Genomic DNA, 22,107 nt, shown 5'->3' with positions numbered 1-22,107 from the left:
CATAATAAATTATTAGCTAATGTTCTATACGGTATGACACAATTCGGTCATTGAACCACTAATAGTGTGCCTCAGGAAAGGGTAAAACAACCCTTATATGCACTCAGCGGATCTATAGGGGACCATTGGTAGGATGTGGGACCTCATCGAACCTATAAAGGAAGTTTGGGGGCTTTGAGACTACATTATCTATGATGTTTAACAGAACATTTACAATATATTTTATTATACATGACCAAGCCTATTCAAATGTTATTATCTGATGGTACATTCAATTTCAGGACTGTAATGCAGTTCTTCATCAACCTTAGTACCTATACCACCACAACTCACCACCATTAGGATTTCATTTTCACGGTTTGCCTTGGTGGTACATTTTCCACATTTTAAAATAGTAAGAACACATCTGACACATAAACCAATTACTAAGATGACAACAAGTATAAGAATAATGAGCTTACCTATACTAGCAATCATCTCCTGTACCCACTCTCCCAGACCAAAGAACCAATTTACAGGGTTTAACCACGAGACCCATTTCTCTACCTTTACCTCAGTCTCATACAAGGAAGTATTATGGTCCATCCGAAATTCCCATTTCAGTTTTAGGATTTCATCCATTCTCCGGTCAATCACCTCTTTAGGGTCATTAGTATTATTGGTGATGTATGTGCAACACTTGACACCAAATTGGGTGGCCAAAGTCACACAATATCCACCAGTAATAGATGTCAGGAAGTTTAACACTAGAATATGTTGTACCAATTCCTATTTATAAGCCTGTAGCTCCTTACCCATATACCTGAAAGTGTCATCATACATCTCGTGATATTGTCTATTAATTTAGCCAGGTCTTGGATATATCTAAAATTTAAAGTTCCCCGAGTGATCCTGGTGGGATCTAATGCTACCAAAATTTGGAAACCAGTCATTTCACTAATCAACTGTGTGGCTATATGTTCTTCACCAGGGATCATATTTCTTTAGTCACAATGTTCATACTGCATGTGTATGTATGGAGGTAGTGCAGTTTTATGGATACCAATCATTTCATCATGTGTAAGGGTCATTACCTCTGGGACCAATTTGCCTATAAAACATAAACCCTTGGAACTCGGAGATAACCAATAAGCCCTTCTTCCACAAACATAGTATACATTATCTAGGAGGACATAAGGTATAGTATGATCTTGCACAATATCACATAAAGTTTTAACAAAACTACCTATGCCTATTGTCCTCATCTGCTCAAGACACATTTCAGCCTGAATAATATTTTTACAATAACCTATAGGAACTTTTCCAATAGATACCACATTCGGTTTGTTCTTATGTCCTCGTCTCTGGGGTTCATCACTATTGGTGTGGCGAGTCATTGTCTGATCCATTAAGTCTGCTTTCCAATTCTCCCGTCTTTCTATGTATGATATGTTTAGACACAGCAAAGACCGATCTATGGAGTATTGGTGGAGCTTTAAATTAGGGGACCTTGTGATGTTATACTTCCCGTCTATGGATCTCCCTCCCCGAAATTCAAGGAACTCAGAGAAATTTAATGGGAATGGTACTAATCCTACATTATGTTGTCCCTGAGGCACGTGAGTGCACACCCAACATTCAGTCTGGTTTAAGACCTTACCCACTAAGGAATGGTAATCCTCTAAAGGATGCCCACCCAAATACAGATTACTCTTGGACTGGCATTGTTGGATGCATCTCTCATCAACTAGGGATCCACAGTACTCACAGATACAATATTCCTCAGACAATAGCCCCTCACATTGTCTCCGAATTCCATGGCTAACAGATCTCTTAACAATCCCTGAACTGAGTTTGACCATAGGTTGCCCTGATCGTCCTATTGCTCTCTCCTCTGACTTCACTCTATCGACATCACTATCAGCCTCCCTCTCTGTCATCTGTCCTCCATCACAGAAATAGGAAATTCTGAAACAAGTAAGAATAAGAAGAACCCTGGAACAAGAAAAAGCAGCAGATCGCCACTCCATTGCTGGAATAGTAATCTGTACAAATCTCTGGCTCAGGTGTTTTCACTGCAGTCTTTAGTTCTCCCGGAACAGGCTCACAATTGACACATCCACGTTATCTGTCTTGACTTCGCCTTGTACCTCCTTCGGGTGGTTGACCTTTCTGCAGTGAGTGGAATGGGCCAAAGGTATCTCTTTCTGCTACCTTCAAAGATGTGGTACTTGTCATCATCACCTGGTAAGGTCCTTCCCACCAGTCTGTCAAACAACCTGAGCAAAAGAAATTTTGGATCATAACATTCACCAGGTTCAACATCATGACAGTTTGTTTCTGGCATATCAGGTAACAACATTTTCAGTTTCTGTTGTTTCAGCTGTCTACTCATTTTTATAAGATATTGCACAGTAACCTATTACTCTTCAAATCATCCTGTGGACTTATAATCAAATGAGGTTGCCTCTCAAACAGTATCTTAAAGGGGCACAGATTAAGGGGAGATCTGGGAGTGGTTCTGATGCTATGGAGGACGAGCGGTAGGGCTTCTGGCCATCCTAATCCAGTTTCATCCAAGATCTTACTCAGTTTATTCTTAATAGTACCATTCACTCTCTCTACCTTCGCACTGGCTTGCAGTCAATAGGGGGTGTGAAGTCTACTATTGATTCCCATATGCTTACACAAGTTCTGGAAAACATCACCAGTGAAATGAGTACCACTATCGCTTTCTATGATTCTAGGGATACCGTATCTGCATACAAACTCCTGAACAATCTTCTTAGCAGCAAAAAACAGCAGTATTAGTGGTAGCTGGATATGCCTCTACCCAATTAGAAAATACATCAGTACAAACTAATACATACTTGAGATTCCTGCAAGGTGGTAATTGAATGAAGTCAATTTGTATTACTTTAAAAGGACCATCTGTCGGAGGGATATGGGATGGCTCGGTAGGTATTGTTTTCCCAACATTTTTCCTCAAACAAGTCAGATAGGACATTGCTTTCTTTCCAGCTTGAGAAGAAAAACCTGGTGCACACCAATATGCTCTGACCAACTTTGCACATACCTTCTTTTCCCAGGTGAGTCAGACCATGAGGCCTCAGCCAAGCTTAGGTAGTATGCCTTGGGAGCAACAGGCCTACCTTGTCCATCTCACCAGAGTCCTGAGGACTCCTGACCACATCCCTTTGATCTCCAGACCACCTTTTCCTGTAGGATACACAAATCTTGCATTTCAATTCATTTTTGTGTCTACTGTCTGGAAGACCATCACTTTGTTAGTTAGTATATTTATGTGTAACCCTGCTGCCTATTTGGCAGCTTCATCTGCTATGTTATTGCCCATCGACACTGGGTCTTCTTCGCATTTGTGTGGGCTTTGCATTTAATGACAGCTACTGCCTTCGGTAACTGAGTTGCTGTCAGAAGTCCTTTTATGTGTTGTTAATGTGCTACTGGTGTGCCTGCTGCTGTCATAAAGTTCCTAAGATGCCAAAGAGCCCCAAAATTATCTACTACCCCGAAGGCATACCTAGAATCAGTGTATATGTTAGCTGATTTACCTTCTGCCAACTCACACGCTCTCCTTAATGCCACCAGTTCAGCCACCTGGGCTGAGTGAGGTGGACCAAGTGGTTCAGCTTCTACAACATCCTTGTCATTTACAACAGCATAACCTGTGCATAATTCTCCTGTGTCTGTCTATGACAACTCCCATCCGTGTAAAACGTCAAATCTACATCTTCTAATGGTGTGTCACGTATGTCTGGCCTTGCAGTAAAGGTCTGATTCAAATATTCCATACAATCATGTGTATCAGCATACCTGCAAAACTCACCTTCGACCAGAAACTCACCTTCCTCCACCCTTTGTGCATTTTGAGGCACATATGGTAAGTACGTTGCTGGATTTAACGTATTGCACCATTTAATGGTAATATTTGCAGGTGCCATCACCTGTCATGTCTGGTTTGGGCAGAATTTAACAAAGCAGATACTGCATGCAGTGTATAGACAGTTGTATCATGCCCTAATACTAAGGCCTCGCTCTTATTTACCAGAAGAACAGTTGCAGCTACACTTCTTAAACACATCGGGAGTGATCTTGCCACAGTGTCCAATTGTGCACTGTAGTATGCTACAGGTCTGCTAGCATCACCATGTTTCTGTGTAAAGACACCTGCTGCACAGCCATCAGCTTCCGTATAATATAATTCAAAGGGTTTTTCATAATCTGGGATTCCCAAGGCAGGTGCTTTTGTCAGACTATCCTTAAGGTTAAGGAAAGCCTGCTCTGTTTCCTCAGTGTGTATGACACAGTCGGGTTTTGAGGATGAGACTAAGTCCTGTAATGGTAATGCCAAAATAGAAAAACCTAGGATCCATGTCCTACAGTATCCACACATCCCCAAGAAGGTACGGATCTGCTGCTGGTTTTGCAGCAGTGTCATGGTCTGTATGGCCTGAATTCTGTCCGTTGTTAAGTGTCTTAGCCCCTAGGTTAGACAGTGTGTTATATCCTGATTACCTTCTAAATCCTGCCTATACCTTCTAGAATTGTCACAATTTAGCGTAATGAGTCGCACAGTAAAATAAATGCCTTCAGACTTTGAATGTGTTTCCAAAGCACAAAAAGTTATTATTCAACATAAAAACAGATGGTTACGCGCTGTGATCTAAAGACAATTAGTGCAAATAAATCATACAGACCCAAGGTACAGTTGTTATATACGCACGCGCTCTGGCCCAGATACCGGTATCAGCAAGAAACCTCCGTCAACAGCATCAGCAAAAAGACTCCCGACTGGGTTCAGATAGCGCACATATATACCCTTGCAGGGATTTGGATATACAATAGATAGGTTTGGCATGATTCCATTGGTTCTTCTTAAAGGTGTCTTGGTTACAGGATCATTTATTGGACAATTTCAAATGGACACAATGGCCTCCAACCGCCCTTTGTATTCTTTTTCCCCCTGCATGCAAATCTAAGCTGATAACATTACAGAGTACATTTTGCATAGTTTGCAGACGCAGGTTCCGATCTTCTCACCGATGGTACCAGAAATCTGTGGAGACACAGTGGATCAGTACAACACCAGACACGGTCTGCTTACCATGTACTAAACCTTAGATATCAAATAACCTTTATTACACAACATTAATAATCACTGAATAAACCTTGAATATTACACTTTAATACTAGGGAACCTTTCATGTAATTAGTGTATGTGTAAGTGTAAGAGAAAATTGCATAAAGTTGCCAATATGCGTGGTGCATTTATTTGTAGAGTGAAACAGCGCAACTGTGCGTAATGTGCGGTGTTTATGCAGTCTATGTGTGTTTTATGCATGTAAGTCTATTTATGATGGATTATATATATATATATATATAAAGAAGCTGTTTCTTGTTACTAACTAAACCCTGCATGAATATTATGTTTGTCAGTGTTGTATATTATTCACTATTTAGTGTTGTGCGAATGTGTGGATATGTGCACACCCTGGGTGCGTGCGCACGCAATGTTACATCGTGGATTGTACCAACATAAATCGGGCAGTGGACAACCAAATCGTCCGATAACAGTAGAATTGCGGTCGCATGCAATCATTCGACTTCCTTTGATAGCCAATCAACATGCTATCATACTCTGATTTTAAAATTAATTTAGGCTTACATTATGACATATAATTTTAATGTTATATTATGGGATGGCACAAGGTGGTTCTTAATCCATCAATAATGTGTCTCTAGGAGGGGACATAAAACTACCATTATACGCACACCGCGGATCTTGGGAGATCATGGGAAAGATGTGGGGATCCACCAATCCTATAAAGGAAGTCTTGAGAGGGAATAGGGACTTACATTATTTGGGATGTTTTAAAATAACATTTTAACAATACATTTTATGCATGTCTAAATATAATCCATTACATGATGGTATTTCCTAGTTCAAGGTTGTAATGCAGTTCTACATTTACCTCAGTATTCATATTGTCACTACTGACCACCATCATAATTTCGTTCTTCCGGTTTACCTTATCTTTACATTTTCCACAATTCAACACAGTAGGAACACACCTGACACATATGCCAATTACTATGATGACAACCAGTATGAGGATCAGGAGTTTACCTATGCTTGCGATCATTTCCTGGATCCACTCTCCTAGACCTGAGAACCATTTCACTTGGTTCAACCATGAAATCCATTCCTCTACCTTCTCCTCTACTTATGCCACTGAAGCATTAGTCTTTCGAAACTCCCATTTTAGCTGCAGAATTTCATCCATCTTGTGGTCTATTACCTCCTTAGGGTCGCTGCTATCGTTTGTAATCTAAGTGCAACACTTTACACCAAATTGGGTGGCCAAAGTTACGCAATACCCTCCAGTGACAGCTGTTAAATAATTTAACACTAGTCTGTGTTGCACTAGTTCTTTCTTGTATGCTTGCAACTCCCTACCTGTATACCTGATGTGTCATCATACATCTCGGTGATATTATCTATTAATTTAGCAAGATGTTGGATATGTCTAAAATTTAGTGTACCCCGAGCGATCCTGGTGGGATCCAATGCTACTAAAACTTGAAAGCCAATTGTCTCACTAATTAACTGTGTGGCTTTATGCACATCACCAGGTATCATATTTCTTTTGTCTCTGTGTTCATACTGTGTGTGAAGATATGGTGATGGTGTGTATTTATGAATACCAAGCATTTCAGCATGTGTGAGGATCATAATCTCTGGGAGTATTCTTCCCAAATAACAAAAACAATTACTGTACTGAGTTTGGTCAAATACTCCCCTGATTGGCATAGCACTCCTCCTTTCGACTCTACTCCATCAAATCTGCCATCAGCTCCCATCTCCTCTATCGGTCCCCGTCACAGAAACCAGAAATCCCTGAACAGACCAAGATGATGGAAACTCTGGAAGAGAATATAAAAATGAACACAGCAGACCGGTCCATCACCGCAGCAAGGACCTGCAAATTTCTTTAGCTCAGGTATCTCACTACAACCTTTTAACCCTCCTGGGACAAGCTTGCAATCGACAGGTCCACGTTATCAGCCTCATCTCTGCCTTGTTTCTCCACTGGTTGGTTGACCTTTTTGCAGTGAGCGGAATGGACCCAGGTATCTCTCTAGGCCACCTTCAAAGATGTGGTACTAGTCAGCAACACCTGATATGGACCCTCCCAACGATCAGTCAAACAACCTGAACGCAAGAAATTTCTGATCATAACATATTCTCCTGGTTAAACATCATGACAGTTTGTTTCAGGCATATCATGGAACAATTTCAGTTTCTGTTGTTGCTGTTTTAACTGTTTACTCATTGATATAAGATACTTTACAGTTACCTTGTTGTTACCTTTAAAATCTTCCTGTGGGCTTATAATCAAATGAGGTTGTCTACCAAACAGTATTTCAAATGGGGACAGATTTAGAGGGGGTCTAGGAGTGGTCCTTATGCTATGTAGGACCAACGGTAATGCTTCTGGCCATCCTAGTCCAGTCTCTGCCATGATTTTACTTAGTTTGATTTTAATAGTTCCGTTAATCCTCTCCACTTTGGCACTGGCTTGCGGTCGGTAGGGGGTGTGAAGTCGACTATTAATACCCATCAGCTTACACATATTTTGAAAAACAACACCTGTGAAATGCGTACCCCATCACTCTCGATAATTTTAGGGATACTGTATCTGCACACAAACTCCTGAACAATTAGTTTGGCAGTGAACGCAGTATTAGTGGCAGCTGGGTATGCCTCAACCCAATTGGAAAACACGTTAGTGCACACTAATACATACTTGAGATTCCTGCAGGGTGGTAATTGGATGAAATCAATTTGTATTACCTGGAAAGGTCTATAAGTCGGAGGAATGTGAGATGGTTCAGTAGGGATTGTTTTCCCAATGTTTTTCCTCAAGCAGGTCAGACAGGACATTGCTCTGTTTTCTGCTTGAGAAGAGAAACCCGGTGCGCACCAGTATGCTCTCACCAATTTCCACATACCTTGCTTTCCCAGATGAGTCAGACCATGCGCTGCCTCAGCCAGGCTGGGGTAGTATGTCTTGGGAGCCACTGGCTTACCTTGTCTGTCCCTCCAGAGTCCAGAGACTCTTGCTCACATCCCTTGGACCACCAGACTGACTTTTCCTGGGTAGAACACAAATTTTGCATCTCAAATAATTTCAACATATCAATTGTTTGGAAAGTCATGATTTGTTCAGTTGGTACATTCATTTTTAACCCTGCTGCCCATTTTGCAGCTTTGTCTGCCCTGTTGTTGCCCAATGGCACCAGATCATCTTCACATGTATGGGCTTTACACTTAATTACTGCCACTGCCTTTGGCAATTGGATTGCTGTTAATAGTCCTTTTATATGTTTGGAATGTGCTATTGGTGTGCCTGCTGCTGTCATAAATTTTCTCAGACGCCATAAGGCACCGAAATCATATACTACTCCGAAGGCGTACCTAGAGTCAGTATAGATATTAGCAGATTTACCTTTCGCTAATTCCCACGCTCTCTTTAGCGCACCAGTTCCACCACTTGTGCTGAGTTTGGTGGTCCAAAAGGTTCGGCTTCTTTGATGTCTTCGTCATTTACAACAGCATAACCTGTACATAATTCTCCAGTGTCAGTCTGTCTATGACAACTCCCATTCGTGTAAAATGTCACATCTACATTTTCTAAAGGTGTATCCCATATGTCAGGTCTTGCAGTAAAGGTTTGATTCAGATAATCCATATAATCATGTTCATCAATATAACTGCAGAACTCACCTGCTGCCAATGGCTCACCTCTCTCTACCCTTTGTGCATCATGTTGCACATATGGTAAATACGTAGCTGGATTTAACATACTGCACCTTTTGATGGTGATGTTAGTAGGTGCTATTAAGGCTAGTTCCAATTTTGTGAACCTAGCTGAGGAGACATGTCTGGTTTGGGCAGAGTTTAGCATAGCAGATACAGCATGGGGAGTATAGACAATCATATCATGGCCTAGTACTACATCCTCACTCTTACTGACCAATAGAGCAGTTGCTGCTACACTTCTTAAACACGTTGGGAATGATCTTGCCACAGTGTCCAACTGTGCACTGTAGTATACTACGGGCCTACTGGCATCACCATGTTTTTGTGTGTGGACGCCTGCTGCACACCCATCAGCTTCCGTACAATACAAATCAAAAGGTTTTTCATAATCAGGTATTCCCAATGCAGGTGCTTTTGTCAGACTCTTCTTAAGATTAAGGAAAGCCTGCTCTGATTCCTGTGTGTATGACATGATCGGGCTTTGAGGAAGAGACTAAGGACCTCATTCAGAGTCGGTCATTGCGGCTGCTCGGTCATAAGGGAAAAGGGGCCGGATATGCAAATGAAGCGCTCGCAAGTTGCGTCGTTAAGATGAGATTGTTAGCTGGACGAGGGAGGATGCGGCCATAAGACTAAAAACACGCCCCCTTCTCATTCACAATACATGTCATCTCCGGGCATATAAGGATTAATTGAGACCATCGGAGCTGGTCGTAGAGCTTAAGGTTGACCATACCCTCTCTTAAGCACTACGATCAAGTCAGTGTAAAAACCTCCCATGTCACATGTGCCATGACACTACTTAGTTACTTATGCAGTCCCATAAAACGCCGTTTGCATAGTCAGGCACGCCTGCATTCGGATCTCCACTCCCCTGTTCACAAGCACCTTCCCGTTACCACCCACAATCATCTCTTGCTGTCACTCAAACTAACGACCTGGCCAAGTTGAAGGAGAGAGAAATTGCCGATCGCAATAGCTAGTTTGCACACGCGCATTTTGAAACTTTTGCATGCGCTGTTTTGCGAACAACGCTGGGTACGACCGAGCAGCCGCTTACGACCGAATCTGAATGAGGTCCTAAGTCCTGTAATGGCAAGGCCAAAATAGAAAAACCTGGGATCCACATTCTGCAGTATCCACACATTCCCAAGAAGGTACGAATTTGCTGTTGGTTTTGCGGCAGTGTGTTCTGTATGGCCTGGATTCTGTCGTTTGTGAGATGTCGTAACCCCTGAGTTAGGCAGTGGCCCAAATATTGAACCCTGGACTGGCATGGCTGTAGTTTGTCCTTGGCAACTTGTGTCCTGTTTGCGAGAGATGAAGCAACAAAAGTTTAGTATCATTTAAACATGACATAAACGAATCAGAACATAACAATAAATCGTCCACATATTGTATTAGAACAGATCCATTGGCAGGTTGAAAATATTGTAAACAGTCGTGTAAGGCCTGGGAAAAGATACTGGGGCTGTCTATGAAATCTTGGGGCAATCGTGTCCATGTGTATTGTACACCCCTGTATATGAATGCAAATAGGTACTGAGTCAGGATGAAGAGGCACAGAGAAAAAGCAGAACAGAGGTCAATGACAGTGAAATGGGTTGCATTTGGTGGGATCTGCATGAGAATGACAGCTGGATTTGGCACTACGGGAAATTGGCTCTCTACCACCTTATTAACCCCTCTAAGGTCTTGTACCAGCCTATAACCCCTCCCACTACTCTTCTTTACAGGAAAGATGGGACTGTTGGCTACACTAGCTGTACGAACTAAAATTCCCTGCTGTAACAATCGCTCAATTATAGGATAAACCCCTAATTCTACCTCGTTTTAATGGGTACTGGGGAATTTTTGAAGCTTGCCTCCCGCTTTATAAATGTACCATTACGGGACTTACGTTTGCCATTAATCCAGTGTCCTGTCCATCCTTGGTCCAAAGTGAATCTGGAATTTGGGACAACATTTGATCTACCTGGGATGGATTCTCACTTAAACTGGTAGAGTGATACATTATCCATTGGGGAGTGTCCAGCATATCCCTCACCTCGTGCGTGGGATATCTAAAAATACACCATCAGGGGTACAATATATGACACTTACATAACAAATCCCTTCCCAGTAGGTTAGTAGGAGCCGCTGCTGCCAGGAGAAAAGAATGTCTGGTATGCAATGGCCCGATAGTGACCTCTGTGGATTTTGTTAAAGGATAATGTTGCACTTTACCCGTTACGCCCATTGCTGGTACTGTCTTGTTGGTTACCTGTAAATTAACTGGAGATTTTATTACTGACCTGGCCGCCCCTGTGTCTATAAGAAAAGGATATTTAGTACCAGCTCCATCAACCATCATTACCGGTTCTTCCCTAGTACTTACCGTTAACCTGACTATCTGTAGACTACAGGTATGACCTGACCCCTAGCGTTGACTCCCACTCTCCAATAAAGCATTAACAGCCACAATTGGAGCTGGTGCCTGTTGGACATTTGCTGGTCTCTGTGTATATCCCTTATGGGGATATCCAGGTACATTCTGATTCAGGGGTCCTACCCTCTTCATTGTCCTGTTCCTACTTACATGTCCTGGCTGATTGCAATTAAAGCACTTCCGTGAGTGGGGTGGATGAAAGGATTGTTGTGTGGATTGAGCAGGAGGGAAAGGTGGTGGGTATGGGTAAGGATATTGAGGGAGATATGGGGGTTGCGGATAGTATGGGAGTGGTGGTTGTGTGTGATAAGTGGGGTAGGGCTGTGTTTGCGGTGGTGTAGGATTAGTGAGGATGTGTAGCTGTTCAGGTGGTCCTTCTAGAGCTTGAATTCTAACAGCCATTAGTTTCTCGCTCTGGATCTCTCTCATTTTAGAGATGTTCTTGTCATGTTCAATTGCGGATTCTATGAGGGTGTCTACAGTGACACCCTCCAGCCAAGCTGTGAGGTCTGAACCAGAGTCTTTAGGTTCTCTTTAAGACCATCCATGAGTACAGTGACAATCATTTCCCTGTGGTGAGTGCTATCTTTAATATCTTCTAACCCAGTGTACTGGGTGATAGCCTGCAGAGCCCGGTCACAATACTCTTCTGCAGATTCACTCTTTATGTTTTATGGTGAAAATTTTGCTCCAGTTAACTACTACTGGAAAATATACACCCAACTGAATTACAATTCGGGAAATGTTACCTTGGTTAATTTCGTCTGTTAAGGGAACATCTCCATCCAATACACAATCTGTGATAAGTTTTGTCATGTCAGTATTGCGTGGAAGACAAGCCCTTAACACCACTCGCCAATCTTTGTTGGTTGGCTCGTGAGAACTACCCAAAGTTTTCAAAAATCTTTGACATTTGGCTAATTCCTTTTTGGGATCGGGGAAATCATTCATTATGGAATTTAGGTCCGCTCTTGTCCAAGGACAATGCATTGCTACTTCCCTTGTGGGCACTACACCGTTCGCATCCGTATTCCCATTCGGAACAGTTATTGTCCGGATGGGATGCAGACCGGCCGCACTGCTACTTTTGACCTTATTACCTGGCTGGGGGTTTAGTCTGTTACTGCTACGTATAGGGTTAACAACTTCCTCTACGGGTGCAGTGGATGTTAACACTTCCAGCACTAACACTGATGGAGATGGCAGCACCACTTGTGCTTGCCGTGGTGGAGCATCTAACATGTGTACAGCATGGGAAATAGCAGACATAACAATAGGCTCATCATCCACATCATAAACATTTTCCTTATGGTTACTTAAGAGAGGGTATAAATTACTTGTTAAATTTTTATGGGATTTTTTTTCAACAACTGTACCTGCACCCCCGTCAGCATAGGGCGGCGGTGGTGCGCGTAAACCACTGGCACTACCTTCCACAACGCTACCTTGCTGCACGTGCGCGCCATCTCACGGCTCGCACGCACTGCAATTTAGCGCTGCGGGTGTACTTTCCGGTAACATGCTCGCAACGCTAGTTTGCATCGCTTCCACACCTTTAAGCCACACATCTCCCTCATGCTGCCATAATTTTAAACATTCGTTATATTTTACCTTTTTCACTCGAGAACGCACCAGACTGATGTGATTTCAGACATTGCTCAAAACATCCTTATCAAAGCTACCAATTCTGGGAAACAGTCTTACACTCTTCATCGTTATCTTAAACCATACATCACAGTACCTAATTGCATAAGCACCGTACTTAGTATGCATAATACGGCGTGCCGACCCAAGCGGCGCCTCCATTAGCAGCACATCATTGTCTAAAATCTCTACTGTTCGCGTGGCTCACATCCTGGGACAACCCCTACGTTTTTCAATAAAGATTTAAACCGGTGAAAGACACTCAAGACACTTTCACTTACCTGTGGACGTCTTTGAAAAAGGGCGTATCCACAAACCCTATGGAAGACCTCTAGACGCCTCCACTCACCTATGGAAGAAAAGCTGCTTCCACGCAGAAATCCCTTTTTGACTACCTTTCAACTGCTAGGGGGTAATATCTACCCTTTGTTTTCCAGTTGATTTCATCCACCCTCTCATCAGTTCACAATTACAATTTAGCCAAAACTATGCAGTTCAATTACAGTGCTCAAATAAGCCTAACTGATTACTGAATACTGTAATCACACTGAGAGCCGAATGTCGTTGCCTTTGCATCTGGTAAGCAAAACTTCTGACCATTGTTAATTCAGACAAATTCAATTGTGCATATCAATGTCTGGGTTATATTTCAATTTCCACAGCCATACTTGTTTATATACAGGGCTTCCCAATTTATATGTAAAACACTCACAGTATCCTGGTGTATTGTTTTTTTAATTACTTTTCTCAGACATGTATACAGAAGCTATTTCTTGTTACTAACTAAACCCTGCATGAATATTGTGTTTGTCAGTGTGAGAGTGTTGTATATTATTCACTATTTAGTGTTGTGCGAATGTGTGGATACGTGCACACACTGGGTGCATGCGCACGCAATGTTACATCGTGGATTGTATCAACATAAATCAGGCAGCAGACGACCAAATCATCCGATAACAGTTGAATTGCGGTCGCATGCAATCATTCGACTTCGACAAGTGTCCCAAGTATTTGACCTTAGTCTGGCATGGCTGTAATTTGTCCTTTGCAACCTTGTGCTCTGTTTGTGAAAGATGAAGCAACAACAGTTTAGTATCATTTAAACATGACATAAACGAATCAGAGCACAACAACAAATCATCTACATATTGAATGAGGACAGACCCATGGCTTGGTTGAAAAGATTGCAAACAGTCGTGTAAGGCCTGAGGGCTATCTATGAAACCTTGGGGAAATCATGTCCATGTATATTGTACCCCTCTGTAGGAGAGAGCAAATAGATATTGACAGTCAGGGTGAAGAGGAACAGAGAAGACAGCAGAACATAAATCAAGGACAGTGAAATGAGTAGCAGAATGTGGCAGCTGCATGAGGATGACAGCTGGATTGGGCACTATGGGGAATTGGCTTTCAACAACTTTAACCCCCCTAAGATCCTGTACTAATCTATAGCCCCTCCCCCCAGTCTTCTTCACTGGAAAAATGGGACTGTTGGCTGGACTAGCTGTACGAATTAAAAGCCCTTGTTGCAATAACCTCGCAATTATGGGAAACACCCCTAGCTCCAACTCAGGCTTTAATTGGTACTGAGGGATTTTTGGAGCCTGCCTACCACTCTTCAAGTTAACCATCACAGTGGCTACATTTGCCATCAATCCAGTGTCCTGTCCATCTTTGGTCCAGAGGGAACCCGGTATTTGCAATAACATCTCTTTTATATATATATATGGCTGTAGACTACAGGTATGACCTATCATCCACCAGCAGAGCATTTGCTGTCACTATGTGAGCGGGTAACCGCTGGAAATTTTCTGAATCTTGTGAGTGCCCTCTCTGAGTGTACCTAGGTGTTCCCTTCTTAGGTGGCCCCCAATTTCTTGATTTACAGTCCCTCTTTAGGTGTCCTTCTTTATTGCAATTATAACCTTACTGTTTAACTTCGTTGCTGGTATGTGTTGTAGTTATGTGACTGTGTACGTAATCCCTCTAAAGCCTGAATGCTCACTGCCATTAACTTCTCACTCTGTGCCTCTTTCTTCCTGGAAATGTTCTTATCATGTTCTATGGCAGATTCTCTAAATGCATCTACAGTAATTCCTCTCCAGTTAGGTAGAGAGGTTTCCACCCTGGTCTTTAGATTATCTTTGAGACCATCAATTAGTACCATAACAGCTACCGCCCTGGTGACATCTGCTGCAGATTCACTATCTTTTTGTTTAATAGTGAATATTTTACTTCAGTTAACTACCACTGGGAAATATATGGCCAATTGTGTGATTATACGTTTTATATTTACCTGTTTATCCTCATCCGTTAAGGATTCATCCTCCTCCATTATACAATCCTTAATAAACTTTTGTACATCAGTATTGGAAGGGAGACAGGCCCTTAACACCACTCACCAATCTTTATTAGTTGCCTCATGTGCACTACCTAAATCTTTAACAAATTTCTGGCATTTGGCTCTTTCCTAGGGTCTGGGAAGTCTGACATAATTGAATGTAACTCTGCTCTTGTCCATGGACAATGCATTGCTACATTCCCGATAGGAACTATACCATCTTTGTCCGGTTTCCCATTGGGAACTGCTATTGTACGGACAGGATATATACCTACCACATCACTATGTTCAGGATTAATTAGTAGACTTATTGTGTTGGTACTATGGATGTTACCTCTTCTACCACGGTCTCCACTACTCTCACCAATTTCAGCTGCTGCCCCTGCTGGTTGAATCACTGCCTTTCCTCTCTGTGGAACATCTAGTATATTAACAGCATGTGCAATCGCTGAAATTACAGTGGGTTTATCATCTTCTACAACATTTTCCTTAAGGTGACTTAAAATAGGGTACAAGTTACTTCTTACAAATTTTTTGTTTTTGGTATCGGCTGTACTTTCACCTGCGGCCGCATAGAGCGGCGGGGTGCACATGCGCTCTCTTCTTTATGCGCAGTAATGCTAGCTTGCAGCATGGGTACACTATCTGGCGGCGTGCTGCTTTGCGGCATGAGTACGCTGTTTTAGAGCGTGGTACTTTGCCACATGTGTACACTATTTTGCAGCCAGCTATTTTGCCACGTGTTCCCCTCGTCCTGCCACAACTTTAAACAATCATTATACTTTACTCTTTTCTTCAAAGATTTGACTAAACATATGTTATCTCTAACATACTTAGTACATCTGCATCGAAACTACCAACTTTGGGAAAGGGTTTAATACATCCTTTGGTCATCTTGACCCATATGTCGCAGTACGCTGTAGCGTACGCGCCATACTTCACATTCATTATATACCTTGCCGAACCAGTCGGCCCATTGATAAGCAGCACCTCATCGACTATCCCTAGCAACTGCTTAGCACCCATCTGGGACAACGCTTTGGCTACTTTTGCTAGAGATTTCGGCCTGTGGACGAATTAAACAAGCTGCGTCCACTCACTTCCTCCCACTGTGCACATACGACCGCTAAGCACGTTTTGTCAGTTTTACACAACGAGGAAACAGAATTCAGCCTATGCTAATACCCTGCTCACCGGACGAATTTAAACAAGCTTGGTCCGCTAGCTTCCTACTTTGAGTTACTCTCCAACTGGTAGAATTTAAGTATTCCAATAACACCCTTGCCAGTGATTTCCTCCACCACAACCAATTCACAATCACGGTTCACACAACCATGCGGTGCGATCGCATTGCCCAGAGACACTAACTTATCAATGGACTTTGCGATTACAATTGGGAGTCGACCGAGAAACAACCTCTGGTTTCTCGCCCAGTTATACCTGCTGTGTATACTGCTACGGCTGTCCTACCCGCCTCTTGGACACCTTGCCGGCCCTGCCTATTTTCAACAGTTCAAAAAGCAAGAACCTTCTCTCCGTTTTTCTTTTCACATCACAAGCATACGTTCACATTCATATACCTTTGTTTTCTGGCCAAAAAAATGCTTTCCCCCATGACAATACCTATTCAGAGGTTTTAACAAGTGATACAAGACTATCTATCACAACAATTGCTCAAACATGTGGCAGTATTACAGGGAAGACGCATACGCTATTTGTGAATCACCTCTTGCAGCGCAAAAGTGACAATAAAAGAAACTGACTTTTCTCTCGTCCCTGTATTCTAATCAGCGATCCTTAGATTACACAAAAATGGATATTCGGTTTCACAACATAAAGTAATAAACAGGCTTTAAACAGATTGCGTTATTACCCGTATATGAAGCGTCCACCGCCCTTAGTTGAGGAACCGAAATCTGTACGCTTTACGTAATTTCCGGTAGCGTGATAACAGTCATGAGCCCCCATCTCATGATTCCTATAAGTCGCTATTTAGCGCTGCAAGTCGCTTAAGAAAGAATTGCTTTCCAGTCCAATCGTGTGGTTCCAAAGCACAAAAAGTTATTTATGTAAAAGGGATAACACGAAATAAGAGTTAACAATTAGAGTAAAAAGCAATAAAATAGCACAGCCGATACATAGGCGTGTGCACTGGTCCCAGTATACAGTCATCAATCCAGAAGTCTGTGGTCGCAAAGAAGATGTGTGTACACTGAGGTCAGGACACAGCCTATATACCTTACAGGTTTCAGAGTTAACAAAGGGACAAATTCACATGTTCTCATTGGTTCTTGCTTCTGGTCAATCTGGTCATTGGTCAGTTCATATGGTGTCAGCAGGGGTATGGCTCAGTCCTCCAACGGTCACATTGTGTAGCTTCCTGCCGAACAACTGGTTAAAACTGGCTACAACACTGCATACTAGTAATAACATTCTATTCAATAAGTCCCTATGATGCGACTTCTTTGCCGATAAACGAATGTCTGCAAATAAACAGGGATTTAGTATGATACCAAACATGAGATGTCCACTGCATTCTGAACCTTAGATCTCCTTTAAGTACATTTCACATCATAATTATTAGCTAACAAATACCTTTAATAACTCTGGTTATTAACTATAATGTGTGGGACCAATTCATATGTATGCATTCGCATATGTGCATCTGTGTATTGAAATAGCAAATGTGCCTCTATGTGTATGTACGTGAATATATACAGATGAGCGTCTATGTGTATGTGAATACGCGTATGAGCGTCTGTGTGTATATATGTGTGCGTTATGTGCATCAGCGTATTTGTGTTATGAATACGCATTTTAGCGCATCGGATTGCAAACCGACGCAAAGTAGCGTCCTAGTAACACGTCATTAGACTATAGACGACTATATCGTCAGATAATTGTAAAGCTATCGTAACCAATTATTTGACTTTGACATACGTTATGGCACAGCAGTTGCATCTCTGGACTCCGCTACTGAGCAAAAATGTGCTAATACCACAGCAGGCGTTTTATGGCTAAAGCCCATGAAGCTGCATCCAAAGGAAGCAGCCACTGGCTTCAGCATGCCCAGAAAATGGTGGCGACACGCCCACTTTTCTAGGATGCGGCTTGATGTCGCCATCGCGTCACCCTCATACGGCTGCAGCCTGTCAATAGGCTGCAGTGTTCGGACACTGCGAGAGAGAACACTAAATATCTGCGCATGTGCAGATTTTTATCAGACCCTCTGTGTATTTTATTACGGTAACAGCTAGATCCCCTTCTGTAGATTGATCATGACGTCATCAGCAGTGTCCAACGTCATTCCCTACAATCCAAGTAGGCATAGAGGGAGAATATAACCAGGTGGCGAGCATAGCGAGCCACCGTGCCCGAAGCGTGGCGAGCTAAGCGACCCCGCGAAGGGTTAACTTTCTTATTTTGGTGCACTGTGTGGGCAGGAAACTACACTTCCGCCCTCAGTGCATGTCACTTCCAGATACAATAACTGAAGTGGAACTAGTCTTTACCATTTTATTACACAAGCCACCAATTCAATACTCAGTAATCAAATAAATTAAACTTGTGCCAAAGCGTCATAAGAAAAAATCCTTCAACAAAACACTCTCCAGGCTACATAAAGCCGATACTTCTTCCTGTTCCTGCATCCTACTGACAGCAATAATTATTTCTGTAATGTCTAGGAAATAGGAAGCATTAGCCCTGTGAGAAAACCAATTCCTGTGCCGAGTCAAGCAGTAAGTTCCTGTGTTTCCCCGGTTGCCTGGTGACAGGGTCATTCTCCCGACATCCGCACAGAGAGAGCATAGACGCCCAGCAGCAATTGGTGGAGAGCGGGGGGTAGGCGGGTGCTTAGCTGAGGCGGGGAAACGGTTTGAAGCTGGATTCCATCCATCTATTCCCGCTTCCGGGTCTCTGCTGCAGCTGCCGCCGTCGTCGTCTATGGTTGATCCGTTACTGACAGCAGGTACAGGCCGCAGCATAGCTGCCCGTTCTACATTCTATACAGTGGCGGAGCTCTCTGACCTCTATAGCTGCTTCGTTATTGTCGTCTTTATTAAGCTAGCAGTGTCAGACTGTACTCTCGGTCTCTATGCTGATTTAAACGCCGCTTGCATGTTGTTTGCTTTTACCTGTATTTATTTTAATTTACTTGAGCTCGAAAACAAAGCAAAAACGTTTTAGAAATCAGAATTTAATTAGCGGAACTCAGATAATGTAATCTCTTTCCTGTATCTATTGTATTTATTTATTATTATTCATAATGTATTTTTAATCCTAACAGATCTGCCTTTTTATCTGTCTCCTTCATAGAACAACATGACCTCTATGGATAGGTACAAAGATTTGGGATTACAACAGCCCAGCAGAACAGGTTAGTAATCTGCTCTCTGCACTCATAGGGATCAATTCAATTAGGAGCTGATTCTGTCACTAATACCCATTTCAGATATAAATTCCCGGGACACCAAGCATGAGTTGAAGCCGGGCTAGCCTTTTTACATATGGTTGACAACCCGGGTTATTCCTGGATCATCACCCTTCACACCAGACCCTGGTCTACCGTCAGGTAGCAGTGGACGCTTGGAGATGTCATTTCCAAGCACCACTGAGCCGGCCAATCGGAGCCTTTTAGGCATGACCCGGGTCATCAAGTCACAGGTTATGTCATTCAGACTAGAGGCCACCTGGGTCGGACCCGGGAATAACCCTGCTGCAGAGTGGCAGACCCAGGACTCCGACCTGGGTATTTAAACTATGGGCCGTATTCAATTAGTTTCGCACCCGCGATACTTTTTCGCCTGCCGGACTTTCCATCTACATCGCGTATTTTAGCCGCGGAAACTTATCGCGCGTTTATCCGTGATTCGCACTATTAAATTCCAAAAGACGTGAAACCCAACCCGGCAAACGCAAACCAGGCGAAAAGTGCTGACAGAATTGGGGAAATTAGCCTGTCACCCCCTAAAAGATACACTAACATTGGGGATCAATGTACATGCCCCCGCATAGCCCTAATAAAGCTATTTGGGGTACTTAAGGTGTGTCATTTTCTTCTAATTAGCATCTTTCCACTAGTGGTGAAAAATAGCATTAAGCAGGTTTTTTTGGGGGGAAAAAAAGTAGTCCTGTTGAATTTGGGGTATTTAAAAATGGGTGCTAGCATGATTTAAAGTCGCTAATGTAAAGTTTAAAAAAAAGGTGAAAAACGCACCTGAAGCAAGCACCTGTAATCCAAAAAACAACTTGCCCATATTTGCAGACCACCCAAAAGTCTATTTAGCTAGTTTTTAAGTTGGTACCCCCAATTTGCACTTTTTCGCTCCCTGTTTTCAAAGTGCTTTTTTGGGATGTTCCTCAATTTTTTAAAGGGGTTTTTGACTCAGTTACCCTTTGGGGGGCTGTCCCAAGGGTGCTGAGTGGTTTCCCCACCTTAGCACCCCAAAATAGCGATTTTTGCACTTTTTTTTTCTCCACCTATTCAGAGGTGAATCTTTTTCGCCTATTGCATTGCGTTTTCACATACGCAATTGAATACGGCGATACTTTTTCGACAGGCGAACAGTTGCAATTGCCGATACTTTTTCGCGGATAATTGAATACTGGCCTATGTGTGAAAGGGTATGCAGATTGCAGCTAAACCATTTTCATACACTGCCAAACTATATTACTTCTCTGACAAAAGGTGGGTTACACTTAAGTAAGGACCAGTGTTCTCCCCAGGCTGTTTTCTGTGGGCGCATCGGCCGGCAGAAACAGCCTACCGCCCGGCACTTTTCCCCACCGACACCTGCTGTGGAACGCTGGTTTCTGAAGTAACCAGAGCCTAAAGGGCACAAATACAGGGGGCACTGCATAATGGGCACTTTTGGCTGAGAGCCAGTGGGGGAGCAGCCTGAGACCTGTTGGGCTGGAATGGTAAGGGAGATATCCCTCTTCGTGGCGCATGCCTAATTGCGAAGGTCCCCACCCGGCTACTTCTTGATGCCACCCGGCTGGAAATTAATTCTGTGGAGAACACTGAGGACATATACATGGGACAGAGAAATACTGCTGTCATATATCTGTCTGGTTCCCTATGAATCAATCCTGTACCATTATTACAACTTGTTACAAGTAGTAAAATCTGAAGGGAGGCAGGGGGTCAGTGAGTTTGAACCCCACCCCTATTTGCTCTCACACATTCATTTGTCCATTGTGATAGGATCTTAGTCGTGTCTTTGTAGGTTCTCTCTGTTTTCTTTTGGTGCAGCCACTGGACCTCAACATACTGGGAGTTCTTCGTACACAGATTGGCAGACTCCTCAAGTGTCAGGAAAATCCCTTCGTCGAGTTGCTGTAGCTCAAATGATCAAAAATGGTGGTCGCTTCCCAGAAGAAAATTTCTGTTGTGAAACTGAACCAGGTGAGTTAAGGTCACACAGGTGCTTTCCATGTGTCCATTGATTCATAGTGCCTTCCTACACGGCTTACAAATCTCTCGCATGAGCGTACATCAATCTCAGTAGAGAATGTGCTCACATGAGCATTCATAATAAACACTCGACTTATCTTGTATGTAGCATGTACAACCACTGCTACAGATGGGTCCTCATACATCTAGCCTCCTTGCAAATTAAACAGCCTTCTAATTGAGCCATGCCGTGACTCGTAGTACCAAGCATCTTTTTTTGTGCAACTTTTTATGCTTCAAATTCATTTTATTAGCACAAGCAGTTTCTGCTGATTAAAATGATATGCAGCATGCCTATATTCTGTGTGCAACTGCAGGTGTATCTGCGTTCGAAATGGTACATTAAAGTGTTGCAGCCGCTGACGTAGCATTTCGTATGCAGATACACTCGCAGTCACACACAGAACATAAGT

At 42.8% G+C, this 22,107-nt stretch overlaps 2 protein-coding genes across 2 annotated transcripts in view; one reads left to right on the top strand and one right to left on the bottom strand.

Annotated features, from left to right (window-relative positions):
- Positions 1-983: 983 nt before the first annotated feature.
- LOC148511530 (uncharacterized) lies at positions 984-1,919 on the bottom strand. Its single transcript, XM_088442115.1, has one exon. The coding sequence runs from the start codon at positions 1,917-1,919 to the stop codon at positions 984-986; it is 936 nt and encodes a 311-aa protein (XP_088298241.1).
- Positions 1,920-18,936: 17,017 nt separating this feature from the next.
- The window catches only part of CEP85 (centrosomal protein 85), a 45,983-nt gene continuing 42,812 nt past the window's right edge, over positions 18,937-22,107 (top strand). Inside the window, exons 1-3 of the mRNA XM_088442139.1 lie at positions 18,937-19,207; positions 19,555-19,615; positions 21,494-21,646. Coding sequence (XP_088298265.1) covers positions 19,561-19,615; positions 21,494-21,646 — 208 coding nt within the window. The 5' untranslated portion in view covers positions 18,937-19,207; positions 19,555-19,560. The remainder of the gene's footprint in view (positions 19,208-19,554; positions 19,616-21,493; positions 21,647-22,107) is intronic.

The sequence above is a fragment of the Taudactylus pleione genome, unplaced genomic scaffold (genome assembly GCF_031769625.1).
Source record: "Taudactylus pleione unplaced genomic scaffold, aTauple2 ptg000305l, whole genome shotgun sequence".
Taxonomy (NCBI): domain Eukaryota; kingdom Metazoa; phylum Chordata; class Amphibia; order Anura; family Myobatrachidae; genus Taudactylus; species Taudactylus pleione.
Note: the sequence above shows the minus strand (reverse complement) of the source record. Positions and strands in the feature narration are given on the sequence as shown.

Coding starts and splice junctions, on each gene's coding strand:
- LOC148511530 (XM_088442115.1), bottom strand. CDS start 1,919: ATGACAGAGAGGGAGGCTGATAGTGATGTCGATAGAGTGAAGTCAGAG.